The 17,211-nt window shown below is 42.4% G+C and overlaps 1 protein-coding gene across 1 annotated transcript in view; it reads left to right on the top strand.

Moving 5' to 3' along the window:
* The first annotated feature begins 6,729 nt into the window (after positions 1 to 6,729).
* Positions 6,730 to 17,211, top strand: part of LOC126332724 (esterase FE4-like) — a 70,380-nt gene continuing 59,898 nt past the window's right edge. Inside the window, exons 1-2 of the mRNA XM_049996630.1 lie at positions 6,730 to 6,999; positions 13,477 to 13,614. Coding sequence (XP_049852587.1) covers positions 6,850 to 6,999; positions 13,477 to 13,614 — 288 coding nt within the window. The 5' untranslated portion in view covers positions 6,730 to 6,849. The remainder of the gene's footprint in view (positions 7,000 to 13,476; positions 13,615 to 17,211) is intronic.

Here is a 17,211-nt window from a genome sequence, read left to right as displayed (position 1 = left end):
GTTTATAGACCTTTCTTTTTTGCAGAGCAAACTGTGACAGGAATGTCACACCTGGACCTGCTCCTAAATTAATTGTTTCCTTAGTTTCACGAAGATTCCAATGATATCATTTTTATGAGGGTCGGTACCCGCTTTTCAGTTTGAGGTGCAGCGTTGATTTAAAAAACCCATATCACAACTTTGGATTGTAAGAGGTGGACAACAAGATTTTGTTCGTAGCTTTTGGCCTCATAGATCACCAGACCTGAAACGTTGGGATTTTCTTCTGTTCAGATGCGTAAAAAACAGAGCTCTTGTCTCAACTACTCTTCAAGAGTTGAGAAAACGAAGAAGCCGTCGGTTCAATAAAATTTGTCCTGTTGATTCGTGTATGGAATGAAATAGACAACCGTTTTTATGGTTATCGTGCTTCGCACGGTGGTGATGTTGAGTGTATTGTGTAGTGTCCTCTATCCCAGTGACATGCGCAATACGTTTCTATCTTTCAAAGTTTGTCTGTAACAATCAACTGAAATATATTCTTTCTTTTTGAATCGGTCTTTACTCTAGGAAATTGTAAGCAGTGACGTGCGTAAATAATTAAGGTGCAAATACTATAACAACCACCACGAATAATAAGACCCTAAATTTTTTATCAGTATGGAGTACCATGATATCGAGGCACATTTGAAGTCCCGTCCTCCACAGCAGGTGACTACCAACACGCAGGCAGTTTCCTAGCTGAGACTGAGAGGGCGCTGTATATATCTGAGGCAGCTAACGCCGCTAATGTCGACGTGGTAGGGAACGGAGCGATCCCGTGGAGTCCTGCTGAAGCAACGAAACGAGCTGCTCAGCTCGGATGCAGCATGTGGAAGAAGCATGGGGGGCGGTGGCTTGGCGAGGAACAACCTGTTTTCGATAATATCGGTTTCCTTTAACGCCAGTTTAACCAAACTATTAAAACCGCTCAAAACAATCGGTTTCTGTTTGAAATACTTGATTTCCGTGTTTTTATTCCTGTTACTTCCTGAGTGAAAAGTAGAAATGGAACAAAGGTTGAAAAATTTTGACTCCCTCGGTTTTAAGCGACATAGATTCGAAATATTAAATGAAACAAGCTTATGAAAGAAAACTTAGTCCGTGCACCGTTCGCAGGTTTTCTCGAAAACTGACAAGTGGCTGTCTAATACAAAAATTACCAGTATTCTAGTACTGTTTCTAATTTCTTGAAACTCTGCTCAAAGGTCATGTTGTAATCAAAGATCATACCACAATTTGTACATTACAAGTATTTTGTGCTAAAAAGTGAAAACTAGATTTGAAGGACGCTATTTTTCGTGAAAATTTGCGGTATCAAGGGCTACATGCAGATAAAGGCATGTTATGTAGACACAAGCCAGCAGACCACCTGCTTTCTACTTTTCCTTCTCCTTACGTTATGTCACAAGTTGGTTATGGCTCCTTCTGTTTCTATCTTTTAAAGCATAAAGAGCACTGTATATCACTGATACCACACTTCGTAAAAACTTCCAAGTTATGGATGGTGGCATTCTGTAATACCACTGATTACAGACGGCGACATGAACTCCATTCGTATTTCAGCGTTGTCTGCCTGTTGGAAGTCAACGTTTGCTTATTTGAGCCAGTAAATTTTTATATTAATTACAATTCAACAACACATAGCTTGCCACGTGCAGGAATCTCATCTAATCTACATTACTGGCCATTAAAATTGCTACACCACGAAGATTATGTGCTACGCACGCGAAATTTAACTGACGGAAGGAGATGCTGTGATATGCAAATGATTAGCTTTTCAGTGGCGACACACGAGGAAATTTTCCAAACAGCAGTTGACCGGCGTTGCCTGGAGAAACGTTGTTGTGATGCCTCGTGTAAGGAGCAGAAATGCGTACCATCACATTTCCGACTTTGATAAAGGTCGGATTGTAGCCTACCGCGATTGCGGTTTATTGTATTGCGACACTACTGCTCGCGTTGGTCGAGATCCAATGACTGTTAGCAGAATGTAGAATCGGTGGGTTCAGAAGGGTAATATGGAACGCCGTGGTGAATCCCAACAGCCTCGTATCACTAGCAGTCGAGATGACAGGCATCTTATCCGCATGGCTGTAACGGATCGTACACCCACATCTCGATCCCAGAGTCTACAGATGGGGACGTTTGCAAGACAACAACCACATGCACGAACAGTTCGACGACGTTTGCATCAGCATGGACTATCAGGTCGGAGACCATAGCTGCGGTTACCCTTGATACTGCATCACAGGCAGGAGCGCCTGCTATGGTGCACTCAACGACGTACCTGCATGCAGGAATGGCAAAACGTCATTTTTTCGGATGAATCCAGGTTCTATTTACAGCATCATGATGGTCGTATCCGTGTTTGGCGACATATCGGTGAACGCACATTGGAATCGTGTATTCGTCATCGCCATACTGGCGTATCACCCGGCGTGATGGTATGGGGTGCCATTGATTATACGTCTAGGTCACCTCTTGTTCGCATTGACGGCACTTTGAACAGTGGACATTGCATTTCAGATGTGTTACGACCCGTGGGTCTACCCTTCATTCGATCTTTGCGAAACCCTACATTTCAGCAGGATAATGCACGACTGCATGTTGCAGGTCCTGTACGGGCCTTTCTGGATACAGAAAATGTTCGACTGCTGCCTGGCCAGCCCATTCAGATCTCTGACCAATTGGAAACGTCTGGTCAATGGTGGCCGAGCAACTGGCTCGTTACAATACGCCAGTCACTCGTGTTGAAGCTGCATGGGCAGCTGTACCTGTACACGCCATCCAAGGTCTGTTTGACTCAGTGCCCAGGGGGATCAAGGCTGTTATTACGGCCGGAGGTGGTTGTTGTGGGTGCTGATTTCTCAGGATCTATGCACCCAAATTGCGTGAAAATGTAATCACATGTCTGTTCTAGTATAATATATTTGTCGAATGAATACCCGTTTGTCATCTGCATTTCTTCTTGGTGTAGCAATTTTAAGGTCCAGTAGTGTAATTTAATCTAATGTAATGTGATGTTACGTAAATTGCCTTCGTAACAAAAGGGCCACCTCCAGTACATAACTTACTTTTTAATAACGATTTTAAATAACGGTTTCTAAATTGATATTTGTGAGTAGTAATGACATAAGACAATTTGTTTCTTTGTTCATTATTATTTCGTAACGTATTGTGTTATCGGAAACCTGTCTCAATCTTTTGTTGGTATACGTAATTTCAAACGGTTATGTATTCCTTGCTGTCAACATTATTGATCAGATATTTTACAGACAGTGCTCAGCTGGGCTGGATATCGTATTCATTAACTTCTGTATTATTTCAGTTAGATTTCATGTGGTACCCCTTTCCATTTCGCAATTTATATGAGCGATGGAACTGTTTTAAGTATTAAACAAAAGCAGATATGTGCACACATAGAATAGCTTGTTCGTAATAATAACTTAGTATACAATTCTCACCTCTAACAGGTCAAATTTTCTTCAGAGATGACAGCCCCGTCCAAAATCAAATTCCTCAAGCGTTCGGGATCACATTCATGTCATCGTATTAACAGATTAGTTAGGGGAGAGGTTAAGAAGTGAACTTAGTGATCTCACATTGCCTCCTTTTATTTCATTGCCTAACATTTAGCTTTTGACTATTTTTTCTTATTTTATTACTTTTTATTCTTAGTACGAGGCGTGATTCTTATAATTAAACCTTCTATCTTGTGTATAAGGTTCTAAGCTCATTTTTTTCCGTCGTTCCTTAAAGACAGACAGGCTCTTGTGAATTTTTTTTATCGTCGTTTCTTCATACTAGGCAAATTTCTTGTGTATCTGTGAATTCTGCTGTCTCAGTTCTGTTGTTGTAATAAAGCTGCCACCTCCGAATACGAGGGGCGTTCAATAGACAATACAACTCCCTTTTTTTTCGTCGGCCAGCTTCGGTTAGAAAAAATGCGGTATTTGTTGTGGGATATTGTGGAATATTCCCTCTTCAGTTCATACGGTTTTATGAAGATCCGATAGGTGGCGTAGCAGTAGTAGCCTTCAAAATGGCTTCTGTAACGGAGGTGGAGTCCAGGCAGAGACCAGCAACGAAGTTTCTTTTGGCAGAAAAGTAGAGCATCGCATCTATGCACAGGCGCCTGCTGAACGTCTACGTCTGGCAGTGAGCAAATGCACGATGAGTCGTTGAACCAGGCGTCTGTCATCATCGCAACGAGGACGCGCAAGCCTGTCCGAGCTCCCTCCCACTGGCCGGAAGCACACAGCGGTGCCTCCTGCAGTGTTGGAACGTACGGACACACTTATTCGTGTTGATCAGCGGATCACAATCAAGAACTTCGCTGCACAACTGGACCTCTTTCTTGGTAGCGCTGAAACACTCGCCCACCACTTGGGATACTCGAAGGTGTGTTCTGCCCAGATCTTGCACCTTCCGACTTCAATCTGTTTTGCCCAATGGAGAAAGCACACTGCGGGAAGCAGTACGTGGATGATGGGGAGGTTACTGATACAGCAAGACGTTGGCGCCGATGACGACCAGAAGAGTGGTACCATGCGGGCATACAGGCAGGTCCTTCCAGTAAGATGGCGTAAGGCTGTCGCACTGAACGGAGATTGTGTTAAAAACTATAGCAAGAAGAGTGAAGAATAATATGGTGTACTGGAGTCCTGAATAAAACTAGCCTGTTTTCAGGTAAAAATTGCGTTGCACTACTTGTGGGTCGCCCCTCGTATCTGTATTGCTGCTAATCATACAGTATAAATCGAAATAAGTATTTCAGTGACTGTGTGGAACAAATAATGTATTACGGTATTGCGAATGACGTATGACAGTCGTATTTGTCTTTTACAAATTTCACAACAAAAAATTCGTCTGTCTCACTAAAACTCTCCGCATGACTGAACGCCTGAAACAGTTGTGAATCTCTTGCAAATCATGAATATTCCCTCCCAAGTACTGTAATCGAATGCGTTAATACCAATGATCTACCTGTGCATTGATGAACTGCTTCGTGTGAATACCCTTTACAAACTTCTGAAAGCGACACGTATACGTAAACCAAACAAAGTAATAGAAACATGCTAGCAGACACGTGCTCAGCAGCTGTCAGAGTCTAAACTAACTCCAGCACTGCTGACAGCCAATAGAAACACGTAGATCACTCACGTGATTGGTTAGCGACGGCGCTTCCAGTGGTGGAGTTCGGACACTGTTAGTTTCGATATAATTATATTCATATGTACGCAGTACGCATCTAACCACCGCAGAAGTGTATGTTAAATCGGTCGGCACTGGCAGTGAAAGAAGCAAAAGAATATAGAAGACATGAAACATTACAAGCAGCTCCTGCTATAGTCGGCAGAATAATCGTCAAAATAACACACTCTATGATCACTGCAGAAAAAGTTTAAAGTAGCAAATTTACAAAATTTTATTCACCTGTGAATAACATGATATAAGGCAGGTAGCGAAAGGTACAGTTTTTCATTACGTCACATTAGCATCAGCAGCGACTTATTAGGAAATACGTAACAATTGTTTCTATTTTTCGTGGGATTTTCCAAGTTTATTGAGTGCCATACAATTTAAATGGAAGTTGTTTTAATGCCTTTACTGTAAGATACAATAACTAAGGAGGAAAAGACTTTAAATGCGGCAAAAATGAATTCGTGATACACGTTTTGATTAGCTTGTCAGTTTTGTATATTTATTTGTACATGAGGACAATTACAACATAATATACGTATACGAGATCTCTAAATTGTTCCAACAGCTCCTCGCAACACTCAAATGGCTCTGAGCACTATGGAATTTAGCATCTGACGTCATGAGTCCCCTATACTTAGAACTACTTAAACCTAACTAACCTAAGGACATCACACACATCCATGCCCGAGCCAGGATACGAACCTGCGACCGTAGCAATTCAGCAATTCCGGACTGAAGCGTCTAGAACCGTTTGGCCACCGCGGCCGGCCTTCACAACAATGCAATGTTCCGTGAAACACCACTTAACTATTCGATTTTAACCTCGTACACGTCGGTGGAAGAGCTGGCGTGCCTAAAGAGCAGGTAGTTAATGCATTTTATTGGTCTGTACATCTAGGTTTCCCGATTTGGTCGTCTACGCTGGTTACAAGCCGGCTGGTGTTAAAGCGTGTAGTAACAGAGGATCTAGTTGTACACTAATCTGAAATGTAAAGAAAACTGTTTTGCTCTGCCACACAACCCAAACAAAGGCTCTTGGCATATCCAAGTTTGCATGTACTGCGTCAGATTTGCTATCGCACCGCATTCCAGAGCACGATGCGAATGTCGATACACCCGCGAACCTCACTCAACAAACGATACATTCTACAGGCTCTCAAGTAGCAATGGTTAATATTCCACATGAAATCCATTCGTTAACTTTTCAGAACTGTAAAATGACGTACACAGATTATTGTGTGATGAGTTTGAAATGTTTGTGTAACTTTAAAAAGAAAAGTCACTATAATCACTGAAGCTGTAAAAATTATAACGGTACAAGACATGGTAGTATATGACTCATTTTAATACGTCCATCTACTGCATGGTCTACGGTGGAGCTAGCAGGTGTTGAAAGTAACGTGGTACGACGGTGGTATGGTCCAATGCGCTGCTCTGAGAAGTCCGCTAGTAATCTCTTTCCTTATCAAAGTTGTCTTATTCCACTGAGCGACCTTCAGCGATGGTGAACTTCGCTCCCGCTTGACTCAATGCGATTTGCGCCGCGGTACTGCTGTGATAAAGAGCCTCACGTTAGTGTGTCAGTAGTTCTCCAGGCAACAGTCTGGAACAGCATTCACGAGCATGACGTCAACAGAGAGTGGGTACACCACTGTGTGTGTGACGGAGGGTGCTTTACGAGGTCGCGTAGGCTCCACAGCGACCGGCTGCAAGTACTATAGCTTCCAGGGCGTGCCGTACGCTCGGCCGCCAGTGGGACAGCTGCGGTTCAAGGTGAGTGACAGGAAAGCAATGTCACGTACCACGTATTTTGATATGATGCTACTAATCTTGATGTACATGCAAATGTAGACGTAGGCGAAATATTAACACCACAGTGAAGAAGGCGCCCTCATCGCCGCTTGAACGTTGTAAAACACTACAAAACAGTTGAGGTTCTGTCTGTTGTACCAGATAGTAACATTTCTTCTCTTTCCATTCTTGAATGGTACGTGGGAGATCTGACTTTTGAGTGTGCCTTATTGAGAGCAGTTATTATTCTATTCCTTTGTGAAATGCGGGACATACGGCTGCTGTGATTTCAAACTATCACTACGAGTCTCACTTCATAACCATTATCACAGTAAAAAAGTTTATGTATCATTTGCATTTTATGTCATGTCATTTCAACCAGGCAGTATTATCAATAGATCTCTACCACATCTCGGTATCCTCTCTATACATTTGATACATCAGACGTCGTTAGCCGAAACACTTTGTGATAATAAAGGACATAAGTTCATAAAATATTTAAAAGCTGTTGAAAATCGCTTATAAAATTTTTAGTATAATTTTGTCGTAATGAACGCTACCGGAGGAATATTTGGCGGGCTGAAAATATTCGTAATTCCACCTTCTATTTGGTAAATAGATTTTTGTGACATATTTTGTGACCTTCTGAAAATGAGTGCCAACGAAGTATTCTAGCATTTCAGTGATATTCTTTCTCGAGGCAAACTAGGAGGCGATTATTCGTGCTGCCCTTCTTTGCACTCGTATATGTTAGTATCCTCCGTTAAAGCAGACTGCCGCAGACGGCACAGTCTTTGGTTGTATTCCAGTTCTGGCTCTTTTGTGAGATACTTCGTACTTTATTTACCAACAAACCGAAGCCTACCATTTACTATATGCACAAAAGAAGTTGTGTGGCCATTCCGTCAGTAGTTTTTCTTCCGTGCCTTTGTATAAAAAGTCTGATTCCATTGGTGACTCAAAATCACTCTAACACAAAGAAAGGACGCACTACGAAGGAATTACTCGAATAGGACGGAAATCGGCTGTTGTTATGCACAGTTACAGACAAATAATTACAGTTTAAGGAAACTTGGATGATTTATTCAAGAGAAAGAGAGTCACAAACTGAACGCTTCCATAACGCTTTAGTCCACCTGTGGCCCAGAGCAAACAACTTGGCATTGACTGAGTTGTTTGATGTCGTCCTAAGGGATATCGTGTCAAACTGTGTCCAACAAGTGAATGCAATCCTCGATATCCCGAGCTGGTTAGAGGTCGCGATCCGTAACGGTCATGCGTTATCAATTGGAAAGAGATCCGGTGACTTTACAGCTCAAGGTGGGGTTTGGCAAGCACGAAGACAAGGAGTAGAAACTCTCATCATGCTGGAGGGCATTATCTTGCGCTATTTACGAAGGGCAACAAAAAGGGGCTATAATACCTTAGACGTCGCACTGTGCTGTAAGGATGCCCAGGACGACAACTTGATATGCAATGAAATGGAACCTCAGACCATCAGTCCTCATTGTCAGACCATATAGCGGGCGACATTCAGGTTGGTATTCCACTGCTGTGCGGGTCGTCTCTGGACACCTCTTCGGCCTGTAATCTCATTTACTTCAGTGATGCGTCCCACTTCGAACTGAGCCCCAATGACCATTGCGCACAAGTCTGGAGACGTCCCAGACGGTTCCAGTTGGACTGCGTTTGGCATGATAAGCCTCAGGAGCACATCCAACTATTTTGTTTGTCAATGCCAAGCCGAATACTTCCTTACTTAAAGGCCAGAGGCACATCAGTCCGTTACTGATTTGCTCTATGCTTGCTATAGGCTTCTCTCACAGTCTTTGGCGTTGACTGTTAAGCCTGATGCCTCCTCTCCATATTAGTTACGTGTTACTCGTGCAGGGCTCCTCATTGCACTGTCTGGTAGACTGCGAGTTTCTTCTAACCTAAGAAAGCGACGACTTGCATCTAGAGCGTTCAGTATTTGCCTGCAGCGCCTCATCCATGTCTTGCCTAAGATATCAAGGCGAGCATACAGTTGACTTCTTTCACAACCTAACTATAATTTCTCCCAGGGGCTTCCATCAGTCCCCTAATATTTAATCTAATAATAATGTGTAGCCTCTCCCTAGGTGAAAGTCCGCACATGCAGAGTTGTTCTCCCTCCTCCCCTGTCCAACAAGTGAAGTGGCTCTTACTGATTCTGTACTCCCAAAGTAGCTAATACCTAATACATTGAGGTGGCTAAAGGAATAACTCCTAACTTCGTGTCGGAGCTTCTTTTTCCCGGCGTAGTGCAGGAGCTTGACGTGACATGGATTCAATGAATCGCTGGAAGTCCCCTGCAGAATAACTGTCATCCTCTAACGGCATCAACAAACTTGGAGAACATAGTGGACGTCCTTCCATGGTGATGAGAAGATAGGTGAAACAGATCCGCCCATTCAACCCCCAGGAACGAACCAACGAATAAAAATATGAAGCTTCTTCAACCGCGTCATAACTGGCCACACTGTGCTCAAAGCAGCACAAGAGTAAATCCGAAATGACTGCTGATGACCAGTGTGACTGCGGAACGTAGGAACGAGCTGTTACCTGCTGTTGCGCCTTTTTATTGCCCGGGAGAACCCATTCACGATGTTCGGCAACCTAGTGCAAAAACTTTCATTTGACGTCACTTCGGCAACTGGCCTGTCGATGATGACGAATTGATTGTAGAACGGAGCGGAGAAAATCCGACGTGGCTGGGAATCGAAACTGGGGCCCAGTGAATGAGGGTTGGCAATGCTAACTGCAATACCACGAGCTCTTGACGCTTATGAGCGGTTTTGTTATGGTGAATGATGGTCACTTTCTAAAATTGTGAAATGTCGAGTAACTGACGGATACAGAGAATAAACAATTTGTAGTTGGGGTTAGCGCATATTTTATAGTTAGAAGTGCAATAACGTCAGTTGCTCCCACGTGTCTACCCGTTAACAAAGATTGTACTCGCATATCGTAACGAAACAAAGTGTCACTGAAAGCCTCCCACGTTTTACATGAAAAGGCACGACGTCGTGAGTCGTGAGTCTTCACGTATGTCACAAATAATAAGAGAGATATGAGTTGAGTGGCGAAAATGAGACGGTCTTGTGACCGTTATTAGTATGGAAGTACGGATTAAACACGGTGAGTATTTTTTAAGTTTTTAATCGTATTATGTACAACTTATCAAACAATAAAAGCATTTTCTCAAATGTAAAGTGCAAAAGTCAAAGAGAAAACAGTATTTTCAAAGAGTAATTATTATTTCATATTTCTCAACTTATTATTCAAATCAATGAATATCTTGTACTACACACTTCATAAAGTAGCCTATGTTCTTGCTGAGCGATCAAGCTGTCATTGATGCGCAGCTTTCACAAAATGGGTTGATACTCAGGTGCTCGTACTGTTAGCCAACAAACATAATGTATTTTTTGTGCCTACATGAACTTTCTTAAATCGAACAGTGCAACAAACTAAAAGTAGGGTAAATTGAAATGCCAGTGGTGTCTGTTGCAGGATTTTATTGCGACTCATATATGAAATATCGCATTGTGAAAAGTTTCCACATGGACACTTGGTTGTGCTGCTCAACCTGTTTAGTTACAAGGTAAAATGTTCTTATGATTGCTTACAAAGTGATGGTGTGTTCCTTGAGTTCATTGCAACTTTCCAGTCAGTTTATGAAAGTGCAAGCAGTAGGTCGTCGATGGGTGATGGGATTTACCAACACAGAAAAGTCGACATGCTCATGGTGTATGGAGAGTGTAGAGAAAATGCAGTTCGCTCTTGTATAGTGTATGTGGCAGGATATTATAATAGACGTTAACCATATTGCCAGTTATTTATCAACCACTACAACAAGTTATGTGCAAGTGGTAGTGTAACAGCTGGAAAACGTAACAGAAGGAAAGAAGTGAGGACAGAAGAGGGGAGAATTAATGTTTTTCCTGCTGTTCCATTTCGTCCACACAAAGAGTCGGGCAAGTTTCCTATGCATTCTCCACTGTCATAAGTTCCATCCCCATCACATCTCTTTCAGTCAAGAGCCGCATGCAAACGATTACGAGGATCGTGTTAATTACTGTACATGGGCATTCAAACAGTTCACTGTAGATACATCATGTATTTAGTTCAGTAATGAAGCCACATTTACCAATCATGGCCAGGAAGACTACCGAAACAAGCACTATTGGTCTGTTCACAATCCCCGCTGGCATCGTTAGATGGTACGGTAGATTCCATGGATAGTAAACATGTAGTTGAGGGACAGTGAACCATCATGATCGTGAACGATCAGCTCAAAGGCCCGTTTTTCATTGACGGAACATTGAAAGCGCAATAGTATTGCAGTCTCCTAACAGACCATCCCTATGGTCGCAGACTAGGAAGAACCTGTGGTACCAACATGATGGCTGTCCAACCCGTAGTACATGAAACGCAACAGTGTGTCTTCATGAATTGTTTCGAAATCGTAGGATTGGATGCAGAGGACCTATACCTTGGTCCACCATTTCCCCGGACTTGTCGCCTGTAGACTTTTTGCGTGTAGGGAATTGTTTCTATGCTTTATAGATCTAGAAAAGGCATATGACCAGCTTCCTAGGAGGAGGTTATTGTCTGTTCTACGAGATTATGGAATAGGAGGCAAACTTTTGCAAGCAATTAAAGGTCTTTATATGGGTAGTTAGGCAGCAGTTAGAGTTGACGGTAAATTGAGTTCATGGTTCAGAGTACTTTCAGGGGCTAGACAAGGCTGCAAACTGTCTCCATTGTTGTTCATATTATTTATGGATCATATGTTGAAAACAATAGACTGGCAGGGTGAGATTAAGATATGTGAACACAAAATAAGCAGTCTTGCCTATGCAGATGACTTAGTTGTGATGTAGGATTCGATTGAAAGTTTGCAAAGTAATATTTCAGTGCAAAATCAGAAATATGAGGACTATGGTATGAAGATCAGCGTCTCCAAGACAAAAGTCAGTGGGAAAGAAATATAAACGGATTGAGTGCCAAATAGGAGGAACAATGTTAGAACAGGTGCACGGTATCAAGTACTTAGGATGCATATTCTCACAGGTTGGTAACATAGTGAAAGAACTGGAAGCGAGGTGTAGTAAAGCTAATGCAGTGAGCGCTCAGCTACGATCTACTCTCTTCTGCAAGAAGGAAGTCAGTACCAAGATTAAGTTATCTGTGCACCGTTCAATCTTTCGACCAACTTTGTTGTATGGGAGCGAAAGCTGGGTGGATTAAGGCTACCTTATCAACAAGATTGAGGTTACAGATATGAAAGTAGCTAGGATGATTGGGAACAATGGCAGGAGGGTGTCCACAATGAAGAAATCAAAGGAAAGCTGGGAATGAACTCTATAGGTGTAGCAGTCAGGGCGAACAGGCTTAGATGGTGGGGTCATGTTACACGCATGGGAGAAGCAAGGTTACGCAAGAGACTCATGGGTTCAGCAGTAGAGGGTAGGAGGAGTCGGGGCAGACCAAGGAGAAGGTACCTGGATTCGGTTAAGAATGATTTTGAAGTAATAGGTTTAACATCAGAAGAGGCACCAATGTTAGCACTGAATAGGGGATCATGGAGGAATTTTATAAGGGGGCTATACTCCAGACTGAACGCTGAAAGGCATAATCAAATGATGATCATGTTTTATGTGTTAGGGATTCAGCCGATTTGAATTTAACTTGTTTACTTCAGCATAACTAAAGAACTGTTTGAGCATAAGGCTTGCCTATTAAATTTCTGATTATGCTTCCATTTTAAGTTCTTGGTCTTCAGCCGTTTTTAAATTAAAGTGGCTTTCAACTGGTAATTAAGTACCAAGGATTAAAGCTGTGTGTTTTTCAAAATACCAAAGTGCGGAATTTTGTAATGTTTGATCAAATAATAAAGTTCTATGCTCTAGTGTAACTGACAGTCCTTATTTAGGCCCCTTTCCACAATTTATACTATCTGTCCTGTCCTGGAGGTTTAGCAGGGCGTCTCAGTGTGTATTAATAACTATGTACCCTTTTACTGTTAACTTCTCAACGTTTCGTTAAAAAACATTTAGTGCACATAATTGAAATAATATGTAACAATACATGGGATTTTTGAGATAGCCGTAATTTAGATTACAGTAGGCCTTCTGCATTTGGGTTACTTTCATCTCTGACTTTAAATAACGCTACCGTGAGGTTAGGATCTGTGCAGCAACCAAATCCGAAATTATTATTCTGTATGCGGAAGCATTTAATGAGTATGTAAGGAGATCTGTGAAAGCTGAATTGAAATGTGTGTGATTAACAGCGGCGTGCCGCATCGTGACACTGTTATTTACAGTAATGCGTTAACATGAGTAACGAAGATTTTGCAATATACTTGACCAAAAACAGCAGTGAAACTTGAGATTTATTGTAGAGAAACTACATTCTGTGTGTTCTTCACAGCCGCCGCAGCCCCCTGAGCCATGGACAGGCAGCAGGGACGCCACCAAAGAGGGCAGCGTCGCGCCACAGCTGAACTCCTTCACAGGGCAGTACGTGGGTGACGAGGACTGCCTCTTCCTTAACGTCTACACAACAAAGGTAACTTTTGCAGGCGTCTAAATGCTTTGAAAGCTATGGAGTTCGGATAGAATTCCATGGTAATTGCAAATGAAACCGTTGCATTGTTGACGAACAAAACCAGAAAACAAGGTGAATATGGTTACACGAGAAGCATTGAATGATTTCTAAAATAGGATATTACTTACTGACTTAGAAAAGTGCATAAAAGTTTTGATTGTAGGAAATGCAAGAAGATACATAGATGACTCACATTATAAGTAAACCTTGTGTGATTCGCGAAAGTTCACTAAATTACTTTATATCATTAGATAAGCGATCAATCGTACAGATACGAAAACGATGGATATAGGAGGAAGTGTGCGCAGAATTACAGTCTACTGTATTTCACTAGACAAACGGAGAGTATAAGTGACTGGACAGCAGTGACATTCATAAAATCTTAAACATGGCTGTAAATCAGTAACTATACGACACTAACAGAGGAATTCTTGGCAGGCCGCATAAAACCAGTCAGAAGACTGATCACAAAGAAAACCGACACTAAAGTCGGAGGGGTTAAAAAAATCAGCCAGTCGCTTGAAAATCAGGGGGTGCAACCCAATTTTTTCCGTTTTCGTGAAAGGTCTCCTTAACCGCCTTGACCATTGGCACAGTCGCCGACTGACTCAAATTTCCAACTTATCCACGCACTGCTGACGTAGTGCTCCTGCTCATTACCAGTACCACTCGCAGCGATTCCCTGATACCCGTAAGAGTTCTATGGTGTTGTGCGTCTTCACTTGAAAGTACCACTGGGCCTGCTCACCCTAGGTTTGTGTATGCAGTGTCTGTTTATTGGGACATGTCCGAAAGAACAGTCATAACTTAGATTACTGCACAGAAAATAGTTTTATCTCTAATATCACGTTCCTCAAACTCTACAATATGTCTCTCTTCATCTCAGAGTAGCACTTCCAACCGATTGTAATTTCCAAATGAACGTGTACGCCGCTTTCTGTATGAAATAAGAGACACTATTACGAATACATATTTACACGAAAATACATGTTATATTAATTGCACAGTTAGCTAATAGTTAATCCAATCGTCGCCATTATCGATTATAACGAGGCAACTTAGCCCTCTGACCGGTAAATCATATACGTTTCCCACCTCCAAACATCGCTCGACCCGCTCGACAGCGAATGTCTTTGACTTTCTAAAACGTTTAGCAGCAGCTCCATATGAAAGCTACGGTCCTATTGGATAATTTACAAGGTACACTGCCTGGTGATGCTTCAGATATTTTTCACACGTTTTAAACTGCAACCGTTAAAACGAAATCATTCAACTCTAACACTGTTTATCTATACACTATGCAAAAGCGCACTGATTACAGATTCGAGACCACTACCAGAGATGTTGCTCCGGACGTTACATTTCAAATTAGTGCGTACATTTTCCTGTGGAACTGACTGTGCGTCCTCAATTATTTGCTGGACGTATTCCAAACTCTGTCTTCCCCTGCAGTTTTTACACTCCATGGACTAGAGAGAGTATATTCTGTGATGTATTAACAGATGTCCTACTATCCTGTCCCTCCTTCTTATCAGTGTTTTTCATATATTCCATTAATCACTGTCATATTCGAAAGAACAAGCATCGCATATATAATGCTGCTAGAGTTATCTGCTCCAAGTCCGAACAACATCGCTTTGTTTCACTGCGAGACCCAAAGACACTTCTCTTATAGAGAGAGCCCTTCCTGGCAGTAGGTAACACTGCGGACGCATTCGAACATCGGTATTCACCGTCTAGGCATGGCTGAACTACAGACAACACGAGCCGTGTACCTCCTTCCTGGTGGAGTGCAAGGACTGATCGGCTGTCGGACCTCCTCGTCTAATAGCCGCTGCTCGTGCATGGTTTTTCACATCTTTGGGCGGTTTAGTGGCATCTCTGAATAGTTAATGGGACTGTGCCTGTGATACAGTATCCACAGTCAAACAGTCAACGTCTGTATTCAGGAGTTCTGGGAACCGGAACGATGAAAAACGTTTTTGAAATGTGTAGTTCTCATTGACTCTCCAAAGTAGCTGCTACCCCATTCACAAAGTATTTTGTAAATTCCAATGCTATGGGCTGATCATCGTCTGGTGATTGAGCACTCTTCATGTATGTTTCTTAATTTCTTTGTATCTAGACCACTATAGCTTATCATCCGGAATAATTTTTTTGAAGTCTGTAGGAGTTCCCTGTCACAGTCTCAGAGTATAGCGTATTTAGAACAGAAATCTTATGCAGCTTTTCGTAGGTGACTGTCTATAGCTGTTAGATAAGTGGAAAAAAACATATTTGTGGCATCAAGTGTACAATTGTATGTTTATTCTCTACGTGTTTCGATTATTACAGTCATCTTCACAGGAGGAAACATTGTACAACAATTGATAAAAAATTCATTTTCGTCATACATGAACCACCTAAATACAGAACATGCCCAATTTTCATAACGGTCGACATAAATATACTGTGCTTTGGCACACTTACGGTAGTGCACACTCGATCTACACCTATATTTATACTCCGCAAGCCACCCAACGGTGTGTGGCGGAGGGCACTTTACGTGCCACTACCTCCCTTCCCTGTCCCAGTCGCGTATGGTTCGCGGGAAGAACGACTGCCGGAAAGCCTCCGTGCGCTCTCGAATCTCCCTAATGTTACATTCGTGATTTCCTCGGAGATATAAACAGGGGGAAGCAATATATTCGATAATTCATCCAGAAACGCACCCTCTCGAAACCTGGACAGCAAGCTACACCGCGCTGCAGAGCTCCTCCCTTGCACAGGTTGCCTCTTGAGTTTGCTAAACATCTCCGTAACGCTATCACGCTTACCAAATAACCCTGTGACGAAACGCGCCGCTATTCTTTAGATCTTCTCTATCTCCTCAGTCAACCCGACCTGGTGGGATCCCACACTGATGAGCAATACTCAAGTACAGATCGAACGAGTGTTTTGTAACCCACCTCCTTTGATGATGGACTACATTTTCTAAGGCCTCTCCCAATGAATGTCAACCTGGCACCCGCCTTACCAACAATTAATTTTATATGATCATTCCACTTCAGTTCGTTCCGTACGCATGCTCCCAGATATTTTACAGAAGTAACTGCTACCAGTGTTTGTTCCGCTGTCATATAATCATACAATAAAGAATCCTTCTTTCTATGTATTCGCAATACATCACATTTGTCTATCTTAAGGGTCAGTTGACACCCCTGCACCAAGTGCATATCCGCTGCAGATCTTCCTGCATTTCGCTGCAATTTTCTAACGCTTAAACTTCTCTGTATACTACAGCATCATCCGCGAAAAGCTGCATGGAACTTCCGACACCATCTACAAGGTCATTTATAAATATATTGTGAAAAGCACTCCATTGTGGCTCGCCAGAGGTTACTTTAACGTCTGTAGACGCCTCTCCATTGAGAACAACATGCTGTTTTCTGTTTGCTAAAATCTCTTCAATCCAGCCACACAGCTGGTCTGATATTCCGTAGGCTCTTACTTTGTTTATCAGGCGACAGAGCGGAACTGTGTCGAACGCCTTCCGGAAGTCCAGGAAAATGGCATCTA

This window comes from Schistocerca gregaria, chromosome 2, assembly GCF_023897955.1.
Source record: "Schistocerca gregaria isolate iqSchGreg1 chromosome 2, iqSchGreg1.2, whole genome shotgun sequence".
In the NCBI taxonomy this organism is placed as follows: Eukaryota; Metazoa; Arthropoda; class Insecta; order Orthoptera; family Acrididae; genus Schistocerca; species Schistocerca gregaria.
The sequence above is the reverse complement of the archived record's forward strand: the minus strand, read 5'-3'. Positions and strand labels throughout refer to the sequence as shown.